The sequence below is a fragment of the Furipterus horrens genome, unplaced genomic scaffold (genome assembly GCF_987537825.1).
Source record: "Furipterus horrens unplaced genomic scaffold, mFurHor1.1.pri manual_scaffold_8, whole genome shotgun sequence".
Taxonomy (NCBI): domain Eukaryota; kingdom Metazoa; phylum Chordata; class Mammalia; order Chiroptera; family Furipteridae; genus Furipterus; species Furipterus horrens.
The window spans coordinates 97,830,768-97,848,320 of record NW_028327178.1 but is presented as its reverse complement, the minus strand read 5'-3'; the positions used below and the strand labels follow the sequence as shown (position 1 = coordinate 97,848,320).

General features: G+C 52.0%; 1 protein-coding gene across 12 annotated transcripts in view; it reads left to right on the top strand.

Annotated features, from left to right (window-relative positions):
* Positions 1-17,553, top strand: part of PTPRT (protein tyrosine phosphatase receptor type T) — a 690,852-nt gene that overhangs the window by 664,190 nt on the left and 9,109 nt on the right. For all 12 annotated transcript variants that reach the window (XM_090286424.1, XM_090286422.1, XM_090286420.1 and 9 more), the window contains 4 exons: positions 2,387-2,522; positions 5,125-5,274; positions 6,768-6,941; positions 10,489-10,620. In XM_090286424.1, the coding sequence (XP_090142550.1) occupies positions 2,387-2,522; positions 5,125-5,274; positions 6,768-6,941; positions 10,489-10,620 (592 nt within the window). The remainder of the gene's footprint in view (positions 1-2,386; positions 2,523-5,124; positions 5,275-6,767; positions 6,942-10,488; positions 10,621-17,553) is intronic.

Genomic DNA, 17,553 nt, shown 5'->3' with positions numbered 1-17,553 from the left:
ACTGAGGATGAGGAGGTCACACCCATCATACCCCCTTGGGCTCTCTAAGAGTTTTGCATCTATTCTCTGCTTTCTGTCTCTTTACAATCTGAGGACAATAGAATGTTAGCCCCCAAGTCATGCGTCCCCAAGAGCAGTCAGAAGAGGTATAGGAGAAAGGGAGACCATGGTAAACAGTTATGAGGCCCTCCTTGCACGATGCCTCCATTTCGTATCCCCATAGTAAGTCACCTCAGTGCACCTGAGCAGAGTGGCACCCGAGGCTCTTCTGAAACTTAAATGGGTTAGCTAACATGTATTAGGTAATAAACACATTAAAATGTCACAATTCTCTGACTCTTAATGCTGTCCCCTACTCCAGACTGCTAATCCTTCCAAACAGGAACCACATCTTACTCTTCTTCATATCCCCAATTCCAATCCCAGCACCCAATGCCTAATAGCTGCTCAATAAATATTTGTTGAATATCAGTAGCAATCGTTTATTGAGAAATTGCTATGTAGCCAGGCACAGGGCAAAGCAATTTACACACATCATGCTCTTTCAACGTAATTTCATAGAGTTTACATGTATTGTGCTATCCATGCTACATGGTGGGTCTATTTATTATTATCAGCCTCATTGAAACCTAGAGCTGCTGAGTCGTTTATTCAAGGAGGTCATGTAGCTAGTAAGTGGTAAAACAAGAATTTGACCCCAGGGGTCTGACCCAAATAGCTGGGCTTAACTAGTAAGGAAGGCTGAAATAAACACAGCTCCATCCTCATGAGAACCCTGCAGGTAGGTGTGTTGTATGTGGAAGAAAACTGAGGCTCATGGACACCAGGCAAGGGATCCAAGATCCAAACTCAAGTTAAGTTAGTTCTTTCCCCTAAAACAGGTCGAGGATGAGACTTGGGAGGAGACTTGGATGGGGTGGCTCTTAGACCCCAAGGCCCCAGCCTGCTGAGTCCCTTCTGGGGATTCTGGATTGATGGGACTGAAGTCCTCTAGGGCAAATAAATACAACTCAGACTGCATTCCAACCATGACATTTTTCCATAAATGAAGACTCTGCTTCCCACGGGTTACTTTCCAGATCATCGGGGATGGGTTTCCAGAGCTTTGCTTTCCAGGTCATTATTGGCCACAGTCCCCCCTGGCCTGTCTTCCTTGAATTTGTGGACAGCCAGTGTCATTCTGCCTATGGTTCCATCATTCTTCTTCTTTGCGTTCCTTTCATTTCCACATTGTGAGTCAGACACTGGTCAGGCAAAGACGCAGCTGAGGGGGCCTCCCTGACCGTCTGGCTTTCAATGCCAAAACTATATGCATTTAAGGGAAATGTTGTTATGGTCTCTGGCTTTGGAACCCAGTGATGATCTGGGAAGATTCGTGGAGTCTCCTTGAGGTTTTTTTGTTTTGTTTTGTTGTTGTTTTGCCATTTTATACTTGGTCTGAGATTCCCCTTGGGGAAGCCAGCGGCCATCAGAGTAGAGTCTGCATCAGGAGACTTGATACTGGTTCAGGGTCTCGGGGCTGTGAGCCGCTTGAGTTCTTGGATGCTCCTGCTTCGTGATCCTGGGAAAGCAGGTGCAGGTGGAGCCAAACCCAGGGCTGGGACATGGGACCTGGGACTCCCTCTCTGCCTTTGGGACAGCTCAGAGGAGCTGGTTTCTGCTCTCTCACTCCCCTGCTCTCTGCTTTCTCCCTTCTCCCATCTCTCCTTCCTTGCTTCCATCTATCAGCCCATTTCCCGAAGAAGATAAAAGAAAGAGCGACATGGAGGGAGGGAAGTGGGGTGACGTGTTTTTAGGCATCTCCAGTGCGCTCGGTACCTTTCAGATGGGTTATCTTTAGTCACCAGATGAGGAAACCACATGCATATGTGTTATGTAAGCCTATATATGTGCTCTGACTATTCTTAAGACTGGAAGTGTAAGAGCACAGACTCTGGAGCCAGACTGCCGGGGGTCAAGCCCCAGCTGCGCCACGTGCCAGCTGAGTGCCCTGTGCCTCAGTTTTCTCACCTGTGAAATGGGGTGAGACACTTCCTTAACAACCTCATTAGAGACTTAACAGGTAACACCAGTGAATTACTGGTCGGGTCCTTTGTAAGTGCCAAGTGCATGCTTGCTAAATGCTACAACGAAAAGAAGCCAGTCCTGATGAAAGAGCCCCAGAGATGAACAGTACTCTCCCGTGTTACAGAAGAGAGCCGGGGCTCTAAGGTCAGCCATTTGCTCCGGAGCTCCCGGGAACGTTGAGATTCAGACTGTTCTGTCTGACCTCTGCAGCACGCCATCTCTCTGCAGGGTCCCTGGGGCCTGGGCTTGATGTGAGGGGCCTCCCCAGGGCTGGCCCTGCCCCAAGGCCCCTGATGCAGACCACTGTCCTTTCTTCCAGTGCTGGAGCCGGGAGGACCGGCTGCTTCATCGCCATCGACACCATGCTCGACATGGCAGAGAACGAAGGGGTGGTGGACATCTTCAACTGCGTGCGTGAGCTCCGGGCCCAGAGGGTCAACCTGGTGCAGACAGAGGTGGGTCCTGGGGGCCTGAGCCAGCCAACCACCTGCAGCCTGGGCCCTGGAGAAGCATGGTAGAGCAGAAAGACCCATGGGTGTGGGAGAAACCACAGTGAGTGAGACCATCATAGAAGCGAGGACGCCCCTGCCAATCCAGGTGCCACAGTTCAGGGACTTCCACCAGTGGGGAGCGGTAGTGAGTTCCCCATCTCGGAGGGCATCCAAGCAGGGACTGAATGACAACATGCAAGTATTCTTTGAATCGTATCTCTGCCTTGAGTGAAGGAGAAGAGAGCTAGGGAAGGATCGGCATTTACTGAATGCCTACTCCATGCCTATTCCCCTGGCTGGTTTGGCTCAGTGGATTGAGCGTCGGCCTGTGAGCTAAGTGTCGCTGGTTCGATCTTCCAGTCAGGGCACATCAGAGAAGGAAAACTCTGACTCCAAAAACCTCCACTGCCTTGCGGCATACCTCTTCAGGGGAAAGGCTAAGGGAGTAAACCCCGACAGAAAATCCGGAGCCGGAGTCCCTAAGGCGGTTTGACGTTGTAGTCAACACCGGCAACTCCTGCGGCGCACCTGAAACCAAGCTGTATTGACTCCGTCTTTCCCTTGGACCCTTCAGCTGCGAAGAGAGGGGGTGTCTGCTGCATGGGCAACAGCAGACCCTCCATATCACCCTGCCCAGGCTCTGCAGCTTCAGCTTCACTGGAGAGGACACTCCAGCGTCATCGCAAGATGTCGATTCAACACGGGAGGAGACAGATTCCGTGTCACTCCCGAGTCGGACTGCACAGCCATTCTCGGCGGTGCAGATAGACTCTTAAGAAGCTACACCATCGTCTCTCGAGACGGACAGCTGCCGACGGACGACTCCATGCCTAGCATTGCTTCAGTCACTGCCAGGATGGCTTTATCAGGGAAGTTACTGAGTTCTTGAACTAGGTGCTGGGGATTCCAAGGGAGAGAAATCACAGCCCCTGCTCTAGAGGGAGAAGCAGATCTTCAGGCACCCCTCTATCCAGCTAGAGAACCCAGGACCCAAGGGAACTAGGAGGATTCCATCGTTATTGCTGAGCACCTACTATGTGCCAGGTATCACGCTAGGTTCTTTGCATTCAGGGGATTGTGTCTACTCACAATAAACCTCTGGGGTAAATCCTACTAGTACCCCTACTTTACAGATGAAGAATCTGAGCACCTGTGTCCCCAAAGCCTCCCACAGCCAGATAATGGTAGGACTCCGGTCCATGTGACCTCAAGGACAAGGCTCTTTCCCCTGAGCCACTCTCTCACCAGGCAGCCTCTGTGCCTGCCCTACTCTCAAAGCCGTGGTGTGTTATTCCTATAACCAGCCCATCTTCTGGTCCCAGTAAAGACTCTGGGTGCCAGGACAATCCGAGCTGGACACATCATCAACCCTGCAAAGGGAAACTGCCCGTGGCTCTGGGCATGGCCGGTCACTTACAGGCTTGGACACAGAGGACCCTGCTGTGGCTCTGTGCCAGCTCCCACGGGCCAGTCTGCAGGCTTCTTGGGAGGCTGCTAAAGCCGGGAGGCTGCTTCCTCTGTTCCCAGAAGCCACACGCATGGGAGGCAGGCTCACGGGCTCGAGCCAGACACACTGTGGTCCTTGCTGTCTGGTGGGGAGTGACAGACATTCAAGTATATCATCATTATGCATCTAGATAAGCATTTTATATAAAGAGATGGGCCAAGTTCTGCAGGAAAACAGTTTCTCAACAAACCTTTGTTAAGGGCCTGGAAGTTACAGTACCCACTTCCTCCTGGTGAATTTAGAGGAGACTTTCCAGAGAAAGTGAGACATTGAAGGCATAGAAAAGGGGGACTGGTGTCCAGGAGACGAGAACAGCAAGGCCCTACAAACTGATGTGGCGGAGAGAGTGTCGCATGTTCTGGAAGCAGCGCCTGAGACAAGCAGAGGAGGACGGGCGCTTTATGTGGGAGGAGACCCCAAGGCACACGGAGCAGTGAGAGCGAGGGGAAGGAAGCCAGGCTCTCTGACCCTGTTAAAGTGTTTTCCAAGCTGTTGGACACTGTAGATACCTGGAACCCAGTCCTGGGAGCTGAGCTAGTGTGGAGCATGCTCTCCCAAGTGTCCCACCTGGGCAAGAGGGGATGTAGGTCTTTGCCCTCCAACTCTCCACCTGGCATTGCTGGCAGTCCTTTCGGGGGCATGAGTTCCTCCACCTTGCTGGCTTGCCCCACACACAGCCCAATGTGCCCCTGGGACTAGGGAAAAGCCCTCAACATGAATCCCAGGTATTTGCAGTAAGCAGCCTTCAGTAGGTCAAGGTGACAACGGAGGGGACATGGGCAGGACACCAAGAGCACCTGCTGCAGCATGTCCACAAGTTTCTAATTTTTACCTGTGACTCTGCTGTTCAATCTTACACAAGGGACATTTAATGTAGCTCAGACAGTCACTAAAATAAAAAGAACATGGAAACTTGGCCCTTCAGGTAATAGGATAGAAAGTAGTGATTCTGCAATGCAAGTCATGCCCGTCCTTCCCAGCCACAGGACTAAATGTGGATGCCAACTCCAGGCCACTGCTCTCACCAGTTCCCCGTTCCCTCTGCCCTTGGCGTTGCAGGAGCAGTACGTGTTTGTCCATGATGCCATCCTGGAAGCGTGCCTCTGCGGCAACACCGCCATCCCCGTGTGCGAGTTCCGCTCTCTCTACTACAACATCAGCAGGCTGGACCCCCAGACCAACTCCAGCCAAATCAAAGACGAATTTCAGGTAGGAGTACATCCCGGGCTCAGGGCCGCAGCCAACTGCAGGGCCCTGGAGCACACCCGTGGGGTTCTCTTTGTGAGAGCTGATATGTCCACACGCTCCCGGAGCCTGCAGCAGTAGATGCTATAGCACGAATTTCGGAACAGAAAATGCACCACCATGAGCCGCTCTGAACCCAGTGATGCTGACACTTGTTTTCACGATGACTATGTTTTTGAACTGAGGGTGTATTTAGCTCTAGGCCAGGCTGTCCGTGGAGACACGCATATACACACAGATAGGTGTGAATCTCATGCTTCTCTGCCATGGCAGAGAATCAGCTTTTCTCAATATTTCTGCACAATTGGAGTGTGTCCTAGATCCTTACTACTCAAAGTGGGGTTTGGAGACCTGAAGCATGGGCTTCCCCTGGAAGCTTTACAAGTGCAGACTCTGGGGCCCCACCCACACCTACTGACCAGGAACCTGCAATTTAACAACATCTCTGGGTGATTTGTCTGCACATTAAATTTTGAGAAGCACCACCATGGAGTACAGTTCAGGCGTAGAAGCTCAACACATTGGGGCCCACATGGTCAGAATGCGGCACCTTTGGTCTGGAGGCCTGGATGTGACTCACTGAGGGAAGCAATGCCAGAGTCCTGCCCACTGACCAAGGGTCAGTGCCAAAGTCATACCAGGCAACAGGGGCTGAGAACAGGCAGGAGGAAACAAGGAGGGGCCAGGACATGGGGGGTAGAACTGGAGCTGTGGTTAATGGGCAGATACCCTGGCCAGGCCAATACCTTAGCGCTCCTTCAAACAAATAGACGTGATTGATTCGGAGTGGAGACCGAGTTTTGAAATGAGGGGAGGGTGGAGGACACGAACCCCTGGCGGTGGCATCTAGTGGATTGTCTGGGGCAGCTCAGCGTGGGCCCCATATTTGCAAGACTTACTCGGCAGAACACACGCCCTAAAATTTTCCAAACATACTAGTACTTGGCCACTTAGAGTCTCCCATCCTGAGCAGTTCCTCCAAGCATCTTTCCAACCTCAGCTTTCTCTGAGAGGCACGCAGGTAAAACTCATTTTCCTCGTTCCATCCCAATTTAAGATTAACCTTCATGAGGGATTCCCCATCTCTGCCCTTGACCTACGACCTCCTGGTGAGCCTTCCCTTTAATGCAGCGCTGGTTGAGGTCAGCAGCTTAGCTCAACAGGTTGGCAGGTGTTGGGAGCCTGTGTCTGAGCCTGTGTGGGCACCTGTGTCCTGCACCTTTGGCATCGGGACAGTGTCACACAGCCCCTGGAAGAGACTCTCAGCCCACAGAGCCTGGAGAGGCCAGCAGATGACAAGAGGACATCACCACAGATGAGGAACGATCCTGGGAAAGACACCAGAGGGCCAAGCATGGTGGTGTAGGGGTGGGGGGCAATCTGAGTTTGGGCGTCACTGTCCTTCTGTTCCAGGCAAGCACCTGAGTCGGTCTGTCTGTCTGCCTTTGCACCCACAGACCCTCAACATCGTGACGCCCCATGTGCGGCCCGAGGACTGCAGCATCGGGCTCCTGCCTCGGAACCATGATAAGAACCGGAGCATGGATGTCCTACCTCTGGACCGCTGCCTGCCCTTCCTCATCTCAGTGGACGGAGAATCCAGCAACTACATCAATGCGGCGCTGATGGACGTAAGCTGAGCCCTGCCAGGGAACGCTCCCACTGGCTTTGCACAGAAAAACTTCCTTCCAGATGGAGGTGGCTGGAGCCCAGGACCCTGAGCGCCCTCCCCAGGCATTCTCTCCTTGCTTTTGATCTTGCTGATCCCAAGGACCTTTGCTCCCCTTGAAGACTCTTGTCCAAACCTATATATAAGCTGTGCTCTTTTGCTCCCATAGTCTGGAAGAATTGACCAAAACCTTAAAGTGGCTCCCACGACGCCACAGCCTACCCAGTCCCCACCCCTGTGGCCAACAGCCTTGAGTTCAGTTCAAGAAACATTCTACATTGGGCCCTGGAAACACAAAGTGGTGAAGACCTGGGTTCTGCCCTCCGGGAGCTCCCAGGCACATTCCCAGACAACTCCTGTGCAGAGGCAAGAATGAGGATGGCACCTAGTAGGTGCTCAATAAATGTGGTGGGAAACAGCAAAGGGGGCATGGAGGGAATGTGACTGTTCTCTTTTAAGGGCACTGTCTCCTGCTTTCCCAGCATCGGGTGCTCAAGATGGGTACCCCACTCTGACTTGTTCTGGGATAGGGAAGTTATATCCCTGCCCCAATGGGTTCATGCTTCTGACTCTTACAATTCTCCCCTGGGTCTTCCAGCCATTTCCAGTTCTTGCCCCTACACTTATGGGATATAGAGATGTTTGCAGCAGAAAGGAACCAGAATCAGTGAGTCTCATCCTTATACTTACTTTTCAGCAAAGGAAATTGAGGCCATAGAGGGAAAGAGACTTGCTGAAGGTCACCAAGAGAGCTAGTGGAAACACCAGAACATAGGGCCCCTGGCTCACACTCTGGGGTTCATTCATTGAGTCTCCCCATTGTTTACTCAATGCTGTAGGAATCAGGCATCTTTCCTCCTGATGCTCAAAATTGAGAACACCATTGCCTGATTAAGGATGAGTGCTTCCAGGTCCCCTTCCCAACCACATCTGAGCTCACATTCATCTAGTCCATGTGAACCTCCCATCCCACCCAGAACAGTCAGGAACATGAGGTACTCTCTTCTGAGGTCAAGACCAACTACTTCTCTAGCCTCCAAGCCTCCTGAAACTTTCTCAGGTGTTGGCGGCAGGGAGATGATGAGAGGTCAATGCCTCTCCACTCTGTAGGGACCTACCCTGACCTCTGCCCAGAGGGTACCCACGTCCTCCAGAGAAGCCCTGGGTTCTCAAGCAGGGAGTCTGGTCAGATCCAATAGCTGGACATGGAGGGCAGACCTCTGGCTTTAGCTTAGAGCCTTCCACAGTCGAGGCATGTATATGTGTGTGTGTGCACCTATGCGTGTAGGTGTGTGTGCATGTGTTTGTGTGTGTGTGGAGCCTGGGCGTGCACCCACACTTCCAACTTCCTCCTGGCTTTGTCTTCCACTTGTCTCAGCTCCCTCTCCCTGCCTCCCCCATTGAGGCAAGAATCAGACATGCTCCTGGCCTCCACTTAGTAGGTTAGATGCTGCCTGGAGTTAAATGCCTTCTGCCAAGCTCTGATGCTGATAGTATTCTCTGTCCACAGGGCATTCCTCCTGTGAGCCATCACTGGGGCCTGTGCCTTTCTTACAAAAAAAAAAAATCCTTATCTGTATTCCAGCCCATTCTGTGCATTATCTGGTAACCATAGCAGCTTTGCTCCCAGCAGAAAAATATGAAGTCCTCTGGGTTAATTTTTAATGTTTCCCTGGTAAAGGATGATGTTATCCACGAAATGGATTGCTAGCTGATCCCCGAAACCGGCAGGAGCACGGATCTCCAACATATTTTCAGATAAGGCTTTGTCAGGCATGCTGGCCTAATAGAGCATTTATCACAGAGACAGGGAGAAGGGAAGAAAACGAACATTTTCAGAGCGTGGGCACCATGGCGGGCCCGGGACTGATACTGCCTTGTTCCACATTTGGCTATATTATTATCCCCATTTGGGGGATGAGGACTGAGTGCCAGGGTATTTCCATCACTGTCTCCAGGTCAACTAGCTGAGAAATGATGGAGTCAAGGGTCTGAACCCCAAGTTTTCTGACTCTGAAAGCCTGGATTCCTTGCCATCGCTGGACATGGCCCAAAGGCTGCTGTAGACAGCTAGAGTGTGGCTTTGAGCAACCCTATCTTGCCCTCCCAGACCTCCCTCTGACCATTCTACCTGCCAGGGAAGGACCCTTAGAAGGCAGGACCCCCTAGTGCTTAGGTGGCATCCACAATGACATGGCTTTTTTTTTTTTTTTTTTTTTTTTGCCACGAGTGCACTGAGAGATCACAGAACAGACAGATGCTCTGGGTGATCTCTTTGGCAGGGTCTTGTCCAGGGTCTTTGCCTGGTTTGGATGGGTGAGGCCCTCTCCTCTCCCCATCTTCTTGCTGACTTGACTCCACTGAGAACAGCTGGGACTCCAACAGGACCCATCTCCCAAGAAAACATGTGGCAAATATGGTCTATTTCTCAGGTTTCACAAACCACCAGTGAAGCAGAAAAACTCCACCATCTTTCCAAACACCATTTCATTGGGCACTGTGATACACGTCCCCGCTGAAGCTTCAGATGTAGTCCAGACTCACATAGGCCAATTTCTCTGGACCTCAGTTTCTGCATCTGAGTATGGGACTGAGTTTATTAGTTTGCTAGGCCTGTCCTGGACGTCGAGTGTGGCAGCCACAGTGCCTGTGCCAAGGATGAAGCACCAAGCCAGGGGTGTGTCTGCCCCGACAGTGGGCTCACAGCTTGGCTCTTGCTTCCTGGTCTTTTCACATGCAAATATCATTCAGTCATCTCTTTGGAGTTATGATTTCCATTTTCCAGATAAAGAACCAAGGATTTGGAGAGATCTAATCACTTGTCAGGGCTTAGCCAAAAAAAAGTCACTTTGCAAACAGTGCTTGAATGAATGAATGGATGGATGAATGAATGAATGAATGGAGGGATGGTTTATAATACACAAGTGGGAAGGTTGGGTTTGAACCCAGGTGTGCCTGACTATAAAGCCTGGGCACCTTTCACTGCCCCACTGGCTCGCAGGACACAGTGCCCATCTTCTGCTGGGCCAGCTCAGCCCTCATTCCAGCCTTGGGGCAGGAGTGAGTCTCCTGCAATACAAGCCCCTTCAGAGGGCTCTCTCTGCCCCAGGCTGAGTGGGCCCCTCTTACCGCATTGCAGGCAAAGGGACACAAGATACCCCTTTTGATCCCAGGAGGAACCTTGGCCAGCAGAGCCACAAATCTGCATCCAGAATCATTCATTTCATATTATAATGATGATTATTTGCTGAGCTCCAAGACACAAATAATTTATTTGGATAATCCCCATCTGAGTGACACTTTCCTAATGAAATGTCTTACTTTGGAGGAGAATGAGTTTGTTGTGAGAAGGCCCCCTTTGCCGCCCAGGCTCCCAGAGATAACAGAGCGGCCAGGTGCTTTGTGTAATGCACTTGGCAGGCTCAGGGGCCTCTGGCGGCCACCTGGGCCTCATCAGAACCTCACTGATGGATGTACGTGTTACGAAGCCTGTGTCATTCCTTTGTCAGAGCCACAAGCAGCCGGCCGCCTTCGTGGTCACCCAGCACCCGCTCCCCAACACCGTGGCAGACTTCTGGAGGCTGGTGTTCGATTACAACTGCTCCTCCGTGGTGATGCTGAATGAGCTGGACACTGCCCAGGTAGGCAGAGGCCCGTCCGTGCCCACGGTGCTCAGGTGCGTTAGGGCAGCCGTGCCCTGCAGCGGCGGGGAGGGCCCTGAGACCCAGCAGAGCACTGCCTCTGCCCAGTCAAGCTGCCGTCTGATGGGCCCTGAGGCCTTGGGCAAAGGCCAGGCATTCCCTACTGGGACCTACTACCACACGGCCCTCCATATCCCCGCCATGACTCCCCCTCCGCCACCCAGCCCCAGACTCATGTTCCAAACCTTGCGGAGCTCGCAGAGGAGACTGCCACCCCCAGCTCTGAGTGTCTCCAGCCCCACAAAACATCCTGAGACCTGGCCACCCCCACCCACCTGGCTCCCTCCACGGGGCAGCCTGCGTGGGCAGAGCCTGGGGCTTGAACATTGGACACTTTGCCCACGGACCAGTGACCCAAGCCTGGCATTGTCACAGGTGACCCCCATGTCCAGCAGGCTTCACGCCTTAGCCTCTGGGTCTGACAACTCCAAGCACCATGTGCCTACAGCACATCCCTGTACTCACGACACAGGACACGAGTTGGGGGGCAGCTTCTGGAACCCACGTCCCCGTGACAGGGCAGCCATTCCTGGGTAGAGGCGGTGAGAATGGCCTTCTGGGTTTTTGAAAAGCAATCCTTTCACTGCCTTGAAGGAAACCCTAAGTCAGCGCCCTTCTGTGCAAGTGCAGGCCTTGTGTGGGGACGGCATGAAAGTGGATCTGAGCTCTAGTCTCAGCCCTCCAGGAGCTCACGGTCTGGCAGCAGACAGATGAGCAAATTGTCCCCGCTCGCATGGCAGCGCTGTGATAGAGGTCAGCAGGCAAGTGCAGTGCTGGCGGGGAACAGGGAGCAATTAATTCTGCCCACAGGGTGAGGGAAGGCTTCAAAAAGAAGGTGACTGTGGCCTTGAAGAAGGCAGCAGAGATGTGGGGGGCGGGGGGGGATGAAGTAGCCGGGAAAGGACGTTCCAGGCAGAGCGAGGGGCGGGGGCCGCGGCTGGTTGGGCTGGATGCGTGCGGGCCCGTCTGCAGAACAGCCCGGTGCAGTGCAGCCAGGCCCGGGGTGGTTCGACAGGACAGGGTGGTGACGAAGCTTGTGGAGGCTGCCCATGCCGGGCTAAGGAACTTGGGCCCTGGCCTGCAGCATGGTAAATCAGGTTTATTTGAAGACTTTTATTTTGTATGCAACAGAGGCCTTCAAATAAAGGTTTTCACGTAAGCCCAGTATAGGAGGGAAGTACGACTGAGACCTGCTAGGGTTGAAGTGAGGGGTGTAGGTCTAGAGCATCACCCACCTGGTCTTCTGGCTCCTTCTGGTGCCCATCAGAGAGTCACCTACGCTGGGTACTTTTGTGGGACCCCTGGGGTTCCTAGGAGCACAAGTCGCAACACTTGCTACAGGGAGGAAAGAGGCTGAAGCGGTTGCCCAGTGGTGTGACGGAGTTCCTATTAGAGCTGAGTCTGGGGACCAGTGAGGAGGAGAGCCAGAGTGAGAACCTAGGAACCAGGAGACTGGAGTGGGGAGTGTTGCAAACGTGCAGAAAATAAAGGGATGACCTGACTGAGGAGGTGACGGGGAACTGGGCGATTCGGGATTGGATGTGAAAAAGGCTGCCAGAGTTAGAGTCCCCAGGTTGAGGGACCAGTTGGATGTGGGAGGTGAATGAGAAGGCACAGCCCTGGGTGGTGGCTGGGGTTCCGGTCGCGGCAACCCGTGTCTGGGGCTGCGGCTGGCCCAGATCGGGCAGGCAGGCAGGAGAAGGAGCCGGAGAGGGAGCAGGAAGGTTGGGGAGGCCGGGAGAGGAGCAGGTTCTAGAAGGTGACACTGTGCAGCTTGGGTGTGCACATGAGGACAGATTCCACCTGTTCGTTCGGTCGTGTTTGTTGAGTATCTGCTCTTCACCAGAAACTGTTCTAGGGGCTGGAAGGTATCAGTGAACGAGGCAGGGAAAGCAAACGGAGAGCTCCCCTCTCCCGAGCACCTTCTATCCTACGGCGGGAGACAATATACTGCACACAACACATATTCTCTAGTGTCCTTAATTGCGTGTTAGGAGGTGACGAGTGCATGGGGAAAGAAAACCCAGGGGAGAGGGTGATGAAGATCAGAAAGCTTGTCCAGGGCCCGGGACGCACCTATACAGCGTGGTCAAGGCAGGCCCGAGTGAGAAGGTCACACCTGAGCACAGGTTTGGAGGAGGTGAGAGAACGAGCCACATGAGCATCTCAGGGAAGGGCATCCCAGGCTGAGGGGACAGCCCACACCAAGGCCCTGTGGTGGGCATGGCCTGGTCCATTTGAGGGACAAGGTGGAGACCACTGAGACTAGAGCAGGGTCAGTGTGGGGACAGCAGCAGAAGGTGATGCAGAGACGCAGCAGAACCAGGTCCTGGGGGGTCTTGGGAGGGAGGGGGGTTATAGCATGAACTTCAGGTTTTTACTTGGAGAGACATGAGGAGCCATTGATGGGTTTTAAGAGGAGTGACTTGAAAAAACAATTCAACTTTTTTTTAAAAAGCACCCCTCTGGCTGCTGTTAAGAACAGACAGTTGGTTGGGGAGGGGGAGGGCGGTTGCTAAGAGTGGAGGCAGCGAGGACAAAGAGGGGACTTCGGCGGTAATGCAGGTGGTGGGAGATGGGGGCCTGAACCTAGGCAGTGGCAACGGAGTGGATTCTGGACATGCAGGTAGCCCAGCCATCATATCCTGACTCGCTGAGTATGGAGAGCAAGAGAAAAAAGGATGACTTCAAGGGCTGGGCCCCAACAACAGGTGGCTGGAATCTGAGATAACCATTAAATTAAGTGACTGTCTGTAAGACAAAGACCCTTGCAGAGTTCCATTGTCAGAAGGCATCACCGCCCTGTTTCTGTGCCTGAAAAAGTAACACAGTGAGTGAACACTGCCCCAGGAGCCCAGGAGCAAAGCAGAGCCAATGGAAGCTGGTTTGCTGTCTCCTTTTTCCAACATCCCTTTTTTGCAAATCCAGAGCTCAGGCACAGAGGAGGATTTTCAAAGAAACTTGCTTTGAGACACATAGAGAAGCAAAGGTCAAGGTCATTGGCTATAACTGCCCCTCTCAGGGTGGGTGCTGGGAGAATGAAGATCTTTCATCCCCAGATGTTGGTACAACCCCTGAGCATTGAGTCTGTAAATGCAGAAACATCAGGCTCAGACGCTCCCGGAGGTTGGCTGTCGTGTGCAGCTGGCAAGCCTCCCCTGAAATCTGCAGATGAATAGAGCACTTACTGATATAAATATCATCACCACAACAGCTGGGCACCCTGTGAAAATAAACAATGGCACAGCATGCGCTTCAGAAAAGCCGCCCTCAGCACCTGGAGGGGCTGTTCTTTGAAGTGGCATCAGCCATTTGTCTGCCAGGATGCCCGTGCCAAGGCAGCCATAGCTTCGGTCAGCGCAGCAACACCGCAGGTGAGCCCCAGGTCCCTAGCTCATTAGATTGCCCCCAAGAGGACCAGTGCCACATCCTGTGGTTTGACTGGGGACCATAAGGGCTCATGTTGGTGGTGTGGCTGGGCTACCTGTAAGTTGCCGCAAATAAGGTTGCACTGCTGGCCAGATCTGTCTGTCTCTGCTTAGAATCATATTCTACCTCATTCAATCACCCGTCCCCAGCCACAGATATTCTTTCATTCTCCACAGCAGCTGCCATCCAAAGATAATTATGAGCAGTGGGGGCTCAAAATAAAGACTCTCAAAGCAACTACATTCAACCTTAGAGATTTTTCTAGCTCTGTGGGAGTGCAAAGGCCTGAAGCCAGATTAATGGGCAAAATTCTAGAACCACAGCATTCAGCAAATGACACTGTGGTTTCTGATAGGTACACTGGAAAGAACTTTTTCAATTACACCCAATAGTATTGACAAGACCTTGTCCATCTTTCCAGAGGGTGTTGACAACAGAAGGAAGCCCTCTTCTTGGTCATGCCAGGCCCACCACATTGTTTAGAAAGCTCAGGAGACCTTCTGTGCCCCTCCAAAGATGTCCACATTTTAATCCCTAGACCTATGAATCTGTTATCTTACATGGTAAAAGGGGCTTTGCAGATGTGATGAAGTTAAGCATCTTGAAATATGTAGATTGTCTCAGGTTATCCAGGTGGGCCCAATATTAGGGTTTTAGGGTCCTTCAAGGAGGAAGGGTATCAAGGGCTCAGGTGTCAGTGGAAAGCCATGTGACAAAAGAAACAAAAACTGGAGTGTCCTCCAAACACCATCACTATGTCCCGTCCTCCCTCCATGGGCCCCCTATTTTGAAAACTTTTATTTCCCAACCTGTATTCACCAATTAATAATTAGTGTTCTTGGATGTTTTCCATAAGCATACCTGCCCCAATGAACTTCTGATCTGCAGGTTGTGTGTGGAGCTAATAAATACAATGAGAGACTCTCACTGTAGCCCAAAGCCAGACACGGGGCGGCTTCCTTCCACTCCAGGAAAACAGCAGGATCCCCTTTTAAACACGTTGGAGATAGCTCATTGGCTTCCCCTGACAACTTTACTGACCCCACTTCGGAAGCCACTGCTCTGACCCAGGCCCACTTGCCCTGGTTTTGGAGGTCAGGAGGCTGAGGCCCAGGCAGCAGGAGGGATCTGTCCAAAGTCCCACAGTCCATCAGTGACTCAGGCCCGGGCCTCCTGCCAGGGATGGTGCGGACTTGTGCTGCCACTTAAACAGGAACTCGAGGGCCCAGTGCCCAATAAGCACTGACTTGCTGGTACCTGGGTATATGGAGCAGGGAGGACTATTCCTTAGTTTGCAAGCTGAATGACCCAGTTCTGCGGTTCCCACCATGGACAGTGGAAGAGTTCAGGGGATGCAAAGCTGGTGGAAAGGTGAGGGAGAGCATCACTAAGAAAGGCATTCCCACGTTGTTTCTGGAAGTGAGAGAAGCAAGCTTGTCATCCTCCTAGGAGAAAAGCAAGGGTGATATTTCAGAGATGTCTTTTCCCGTTGTCATGCCTGCAGGCCAAATAGCAACCTCTCTATCCCCATTTTTATCTTGGCTTGTGAATTCACAGCCTAACATGCTAGCAAGACACACACACACACCTCAGGTCTGACTGCAGGGGGCCCTGTTTCGGTCTCTGCCCACACGGGAACAGTAGCAGTAACGCTAGGATAAGAAGTCTGCAGTCAAGAGATCTGGGTTCAAGTTCTAGCCTTGCTCTGTATTTGCTCTGTTGCCTTAAACCAGATTCTTGTCCCATTCCCAGTGTTATCACCTATAAATCCATGCAACCATGATGCCAGCCAAGTTCACTCCATCTCTGAAGATTTAAATAAAATGGGCTCTGTTTCCTATTTCCCACGCCATGGGAAAGTTCATTGCCCACCCCCAGGATTTCCCAGGAGCCCTGTTTTCACGTTCACTTCAGAGTTCCGGCTCAGGCTCTGCTGGGGACAATGTGAGCTTCACACCCCAGAAATGTTCTCAGCCTTCCCTGGAGGAGGGTAGCACCTCCACCCACCCTCTTGCCCAGACCACTTTCTTCCTCTCTCTACTTTTTCTGCCACCTCACCCTTCTTTGGTCTTTCTCCTCCTCCCCCACAAACTGTTCCTTTCTTAAGTTGCGTGATTCAGCCGTCTCATATCTCTTCTAAAACCTGCCCAGAGCCTTTGCCTTTCCCGCACCCTGCCTTCCTCTGTAGAAGTTCTCAAACTCCTGCCCTTCCTTCCAGGAAACACACTGTGATGCAACATCCTAAGGAAGTCGCCCCCGCCCCGCGGCCCTTTGTGGGGATTGCATTACTCACCCAGTGGGACTATAGAGAGGCTGGATGGAGGAGCAGTGTGCGAATTGCCTCGCTCTCTGTCCCTGGCTTTGTGCCACGGCTTCACCCGCCATCTGTCTTCCTCAACTGGACACAGTGGTAAAGCCAATTATATGTGTTGTGCTCTTTATAGAATATATTTAAAGGAATTCTATAATCACTGACCTAAATTTTAAAAACCAATTCAGGTGGCTCTTTCATATTTTTCTCTTAAAAAGACCTATTCACACTATCTTTGGGTGGCTTGGGATCAGTTCCTCCACCCCACTGTGAATCACAGGGACCTTGACAAGTAGGGTCCTTAATTTCTGCAGCTGTGACATTCCTTAGCTTTTCCATTTTATCAAAGGATTGTTAAATTAACAAAAGGCATAACTAAGGTGCACAGAAATACACTTCAAAATTGTTTACTCCCAAAATAAGCCGTATGCTAGTTTTCATTCAACACATCAGAGCTGGTTTATTCCAGCGACTAACAAGCTTTCTGATTCCATCAGCAAAAAAGAAAAGAAAAAATTATGTTTAACAGCAGAGCTGCCTCTGTGAACTTGCCCCTTCCGTGGCCCACACAGCTATGGAGACCACTTGGTGTCACGATGCATGGAAGCTGTTCAGGGCTGTCCACACGGGCTTCACAACTTCCTCTCAGTTTAACTTGAAAAAGCCACTCTGCTTTTCTGGAAGAAATGTGACCATCTCTAAGTCGGCAGCAGCAACTGGACTGCTCCCCCGCCCCTGCCACCTCAGCACTGCCTGTGTGCGCAGCGGGGAAGCCACCCGGACAGGTGCCGCCCCTCCCTGGATGGCAGGGTAGGAAGGGGGGTGCTATGATGTGAGGTGGGAGAAGGCTGTCGGTCCAAGCTCTGGGCTAAAGGATTTGAATCAATTCTCAGAGACCCCTCATTATGACAGTGTTCCATCTAAGGCAGAAAATACCGAAGTTGTGTTGAGTGTACGTGTGGCCTCATGTCTGCTGGGACCTCATGGTTTTAGAGAGTCAAATGGGCTTGTTTGAAATCCCCACTGGGGATTTCAGGGTCTTAAGAAACCGTAAGTCTCCATCTCTAAGACTTCTATAAAGTGCTGATGCTCACGTGTTTGTGGTCTGCCCCTTAGACCACATACGGCGTCTC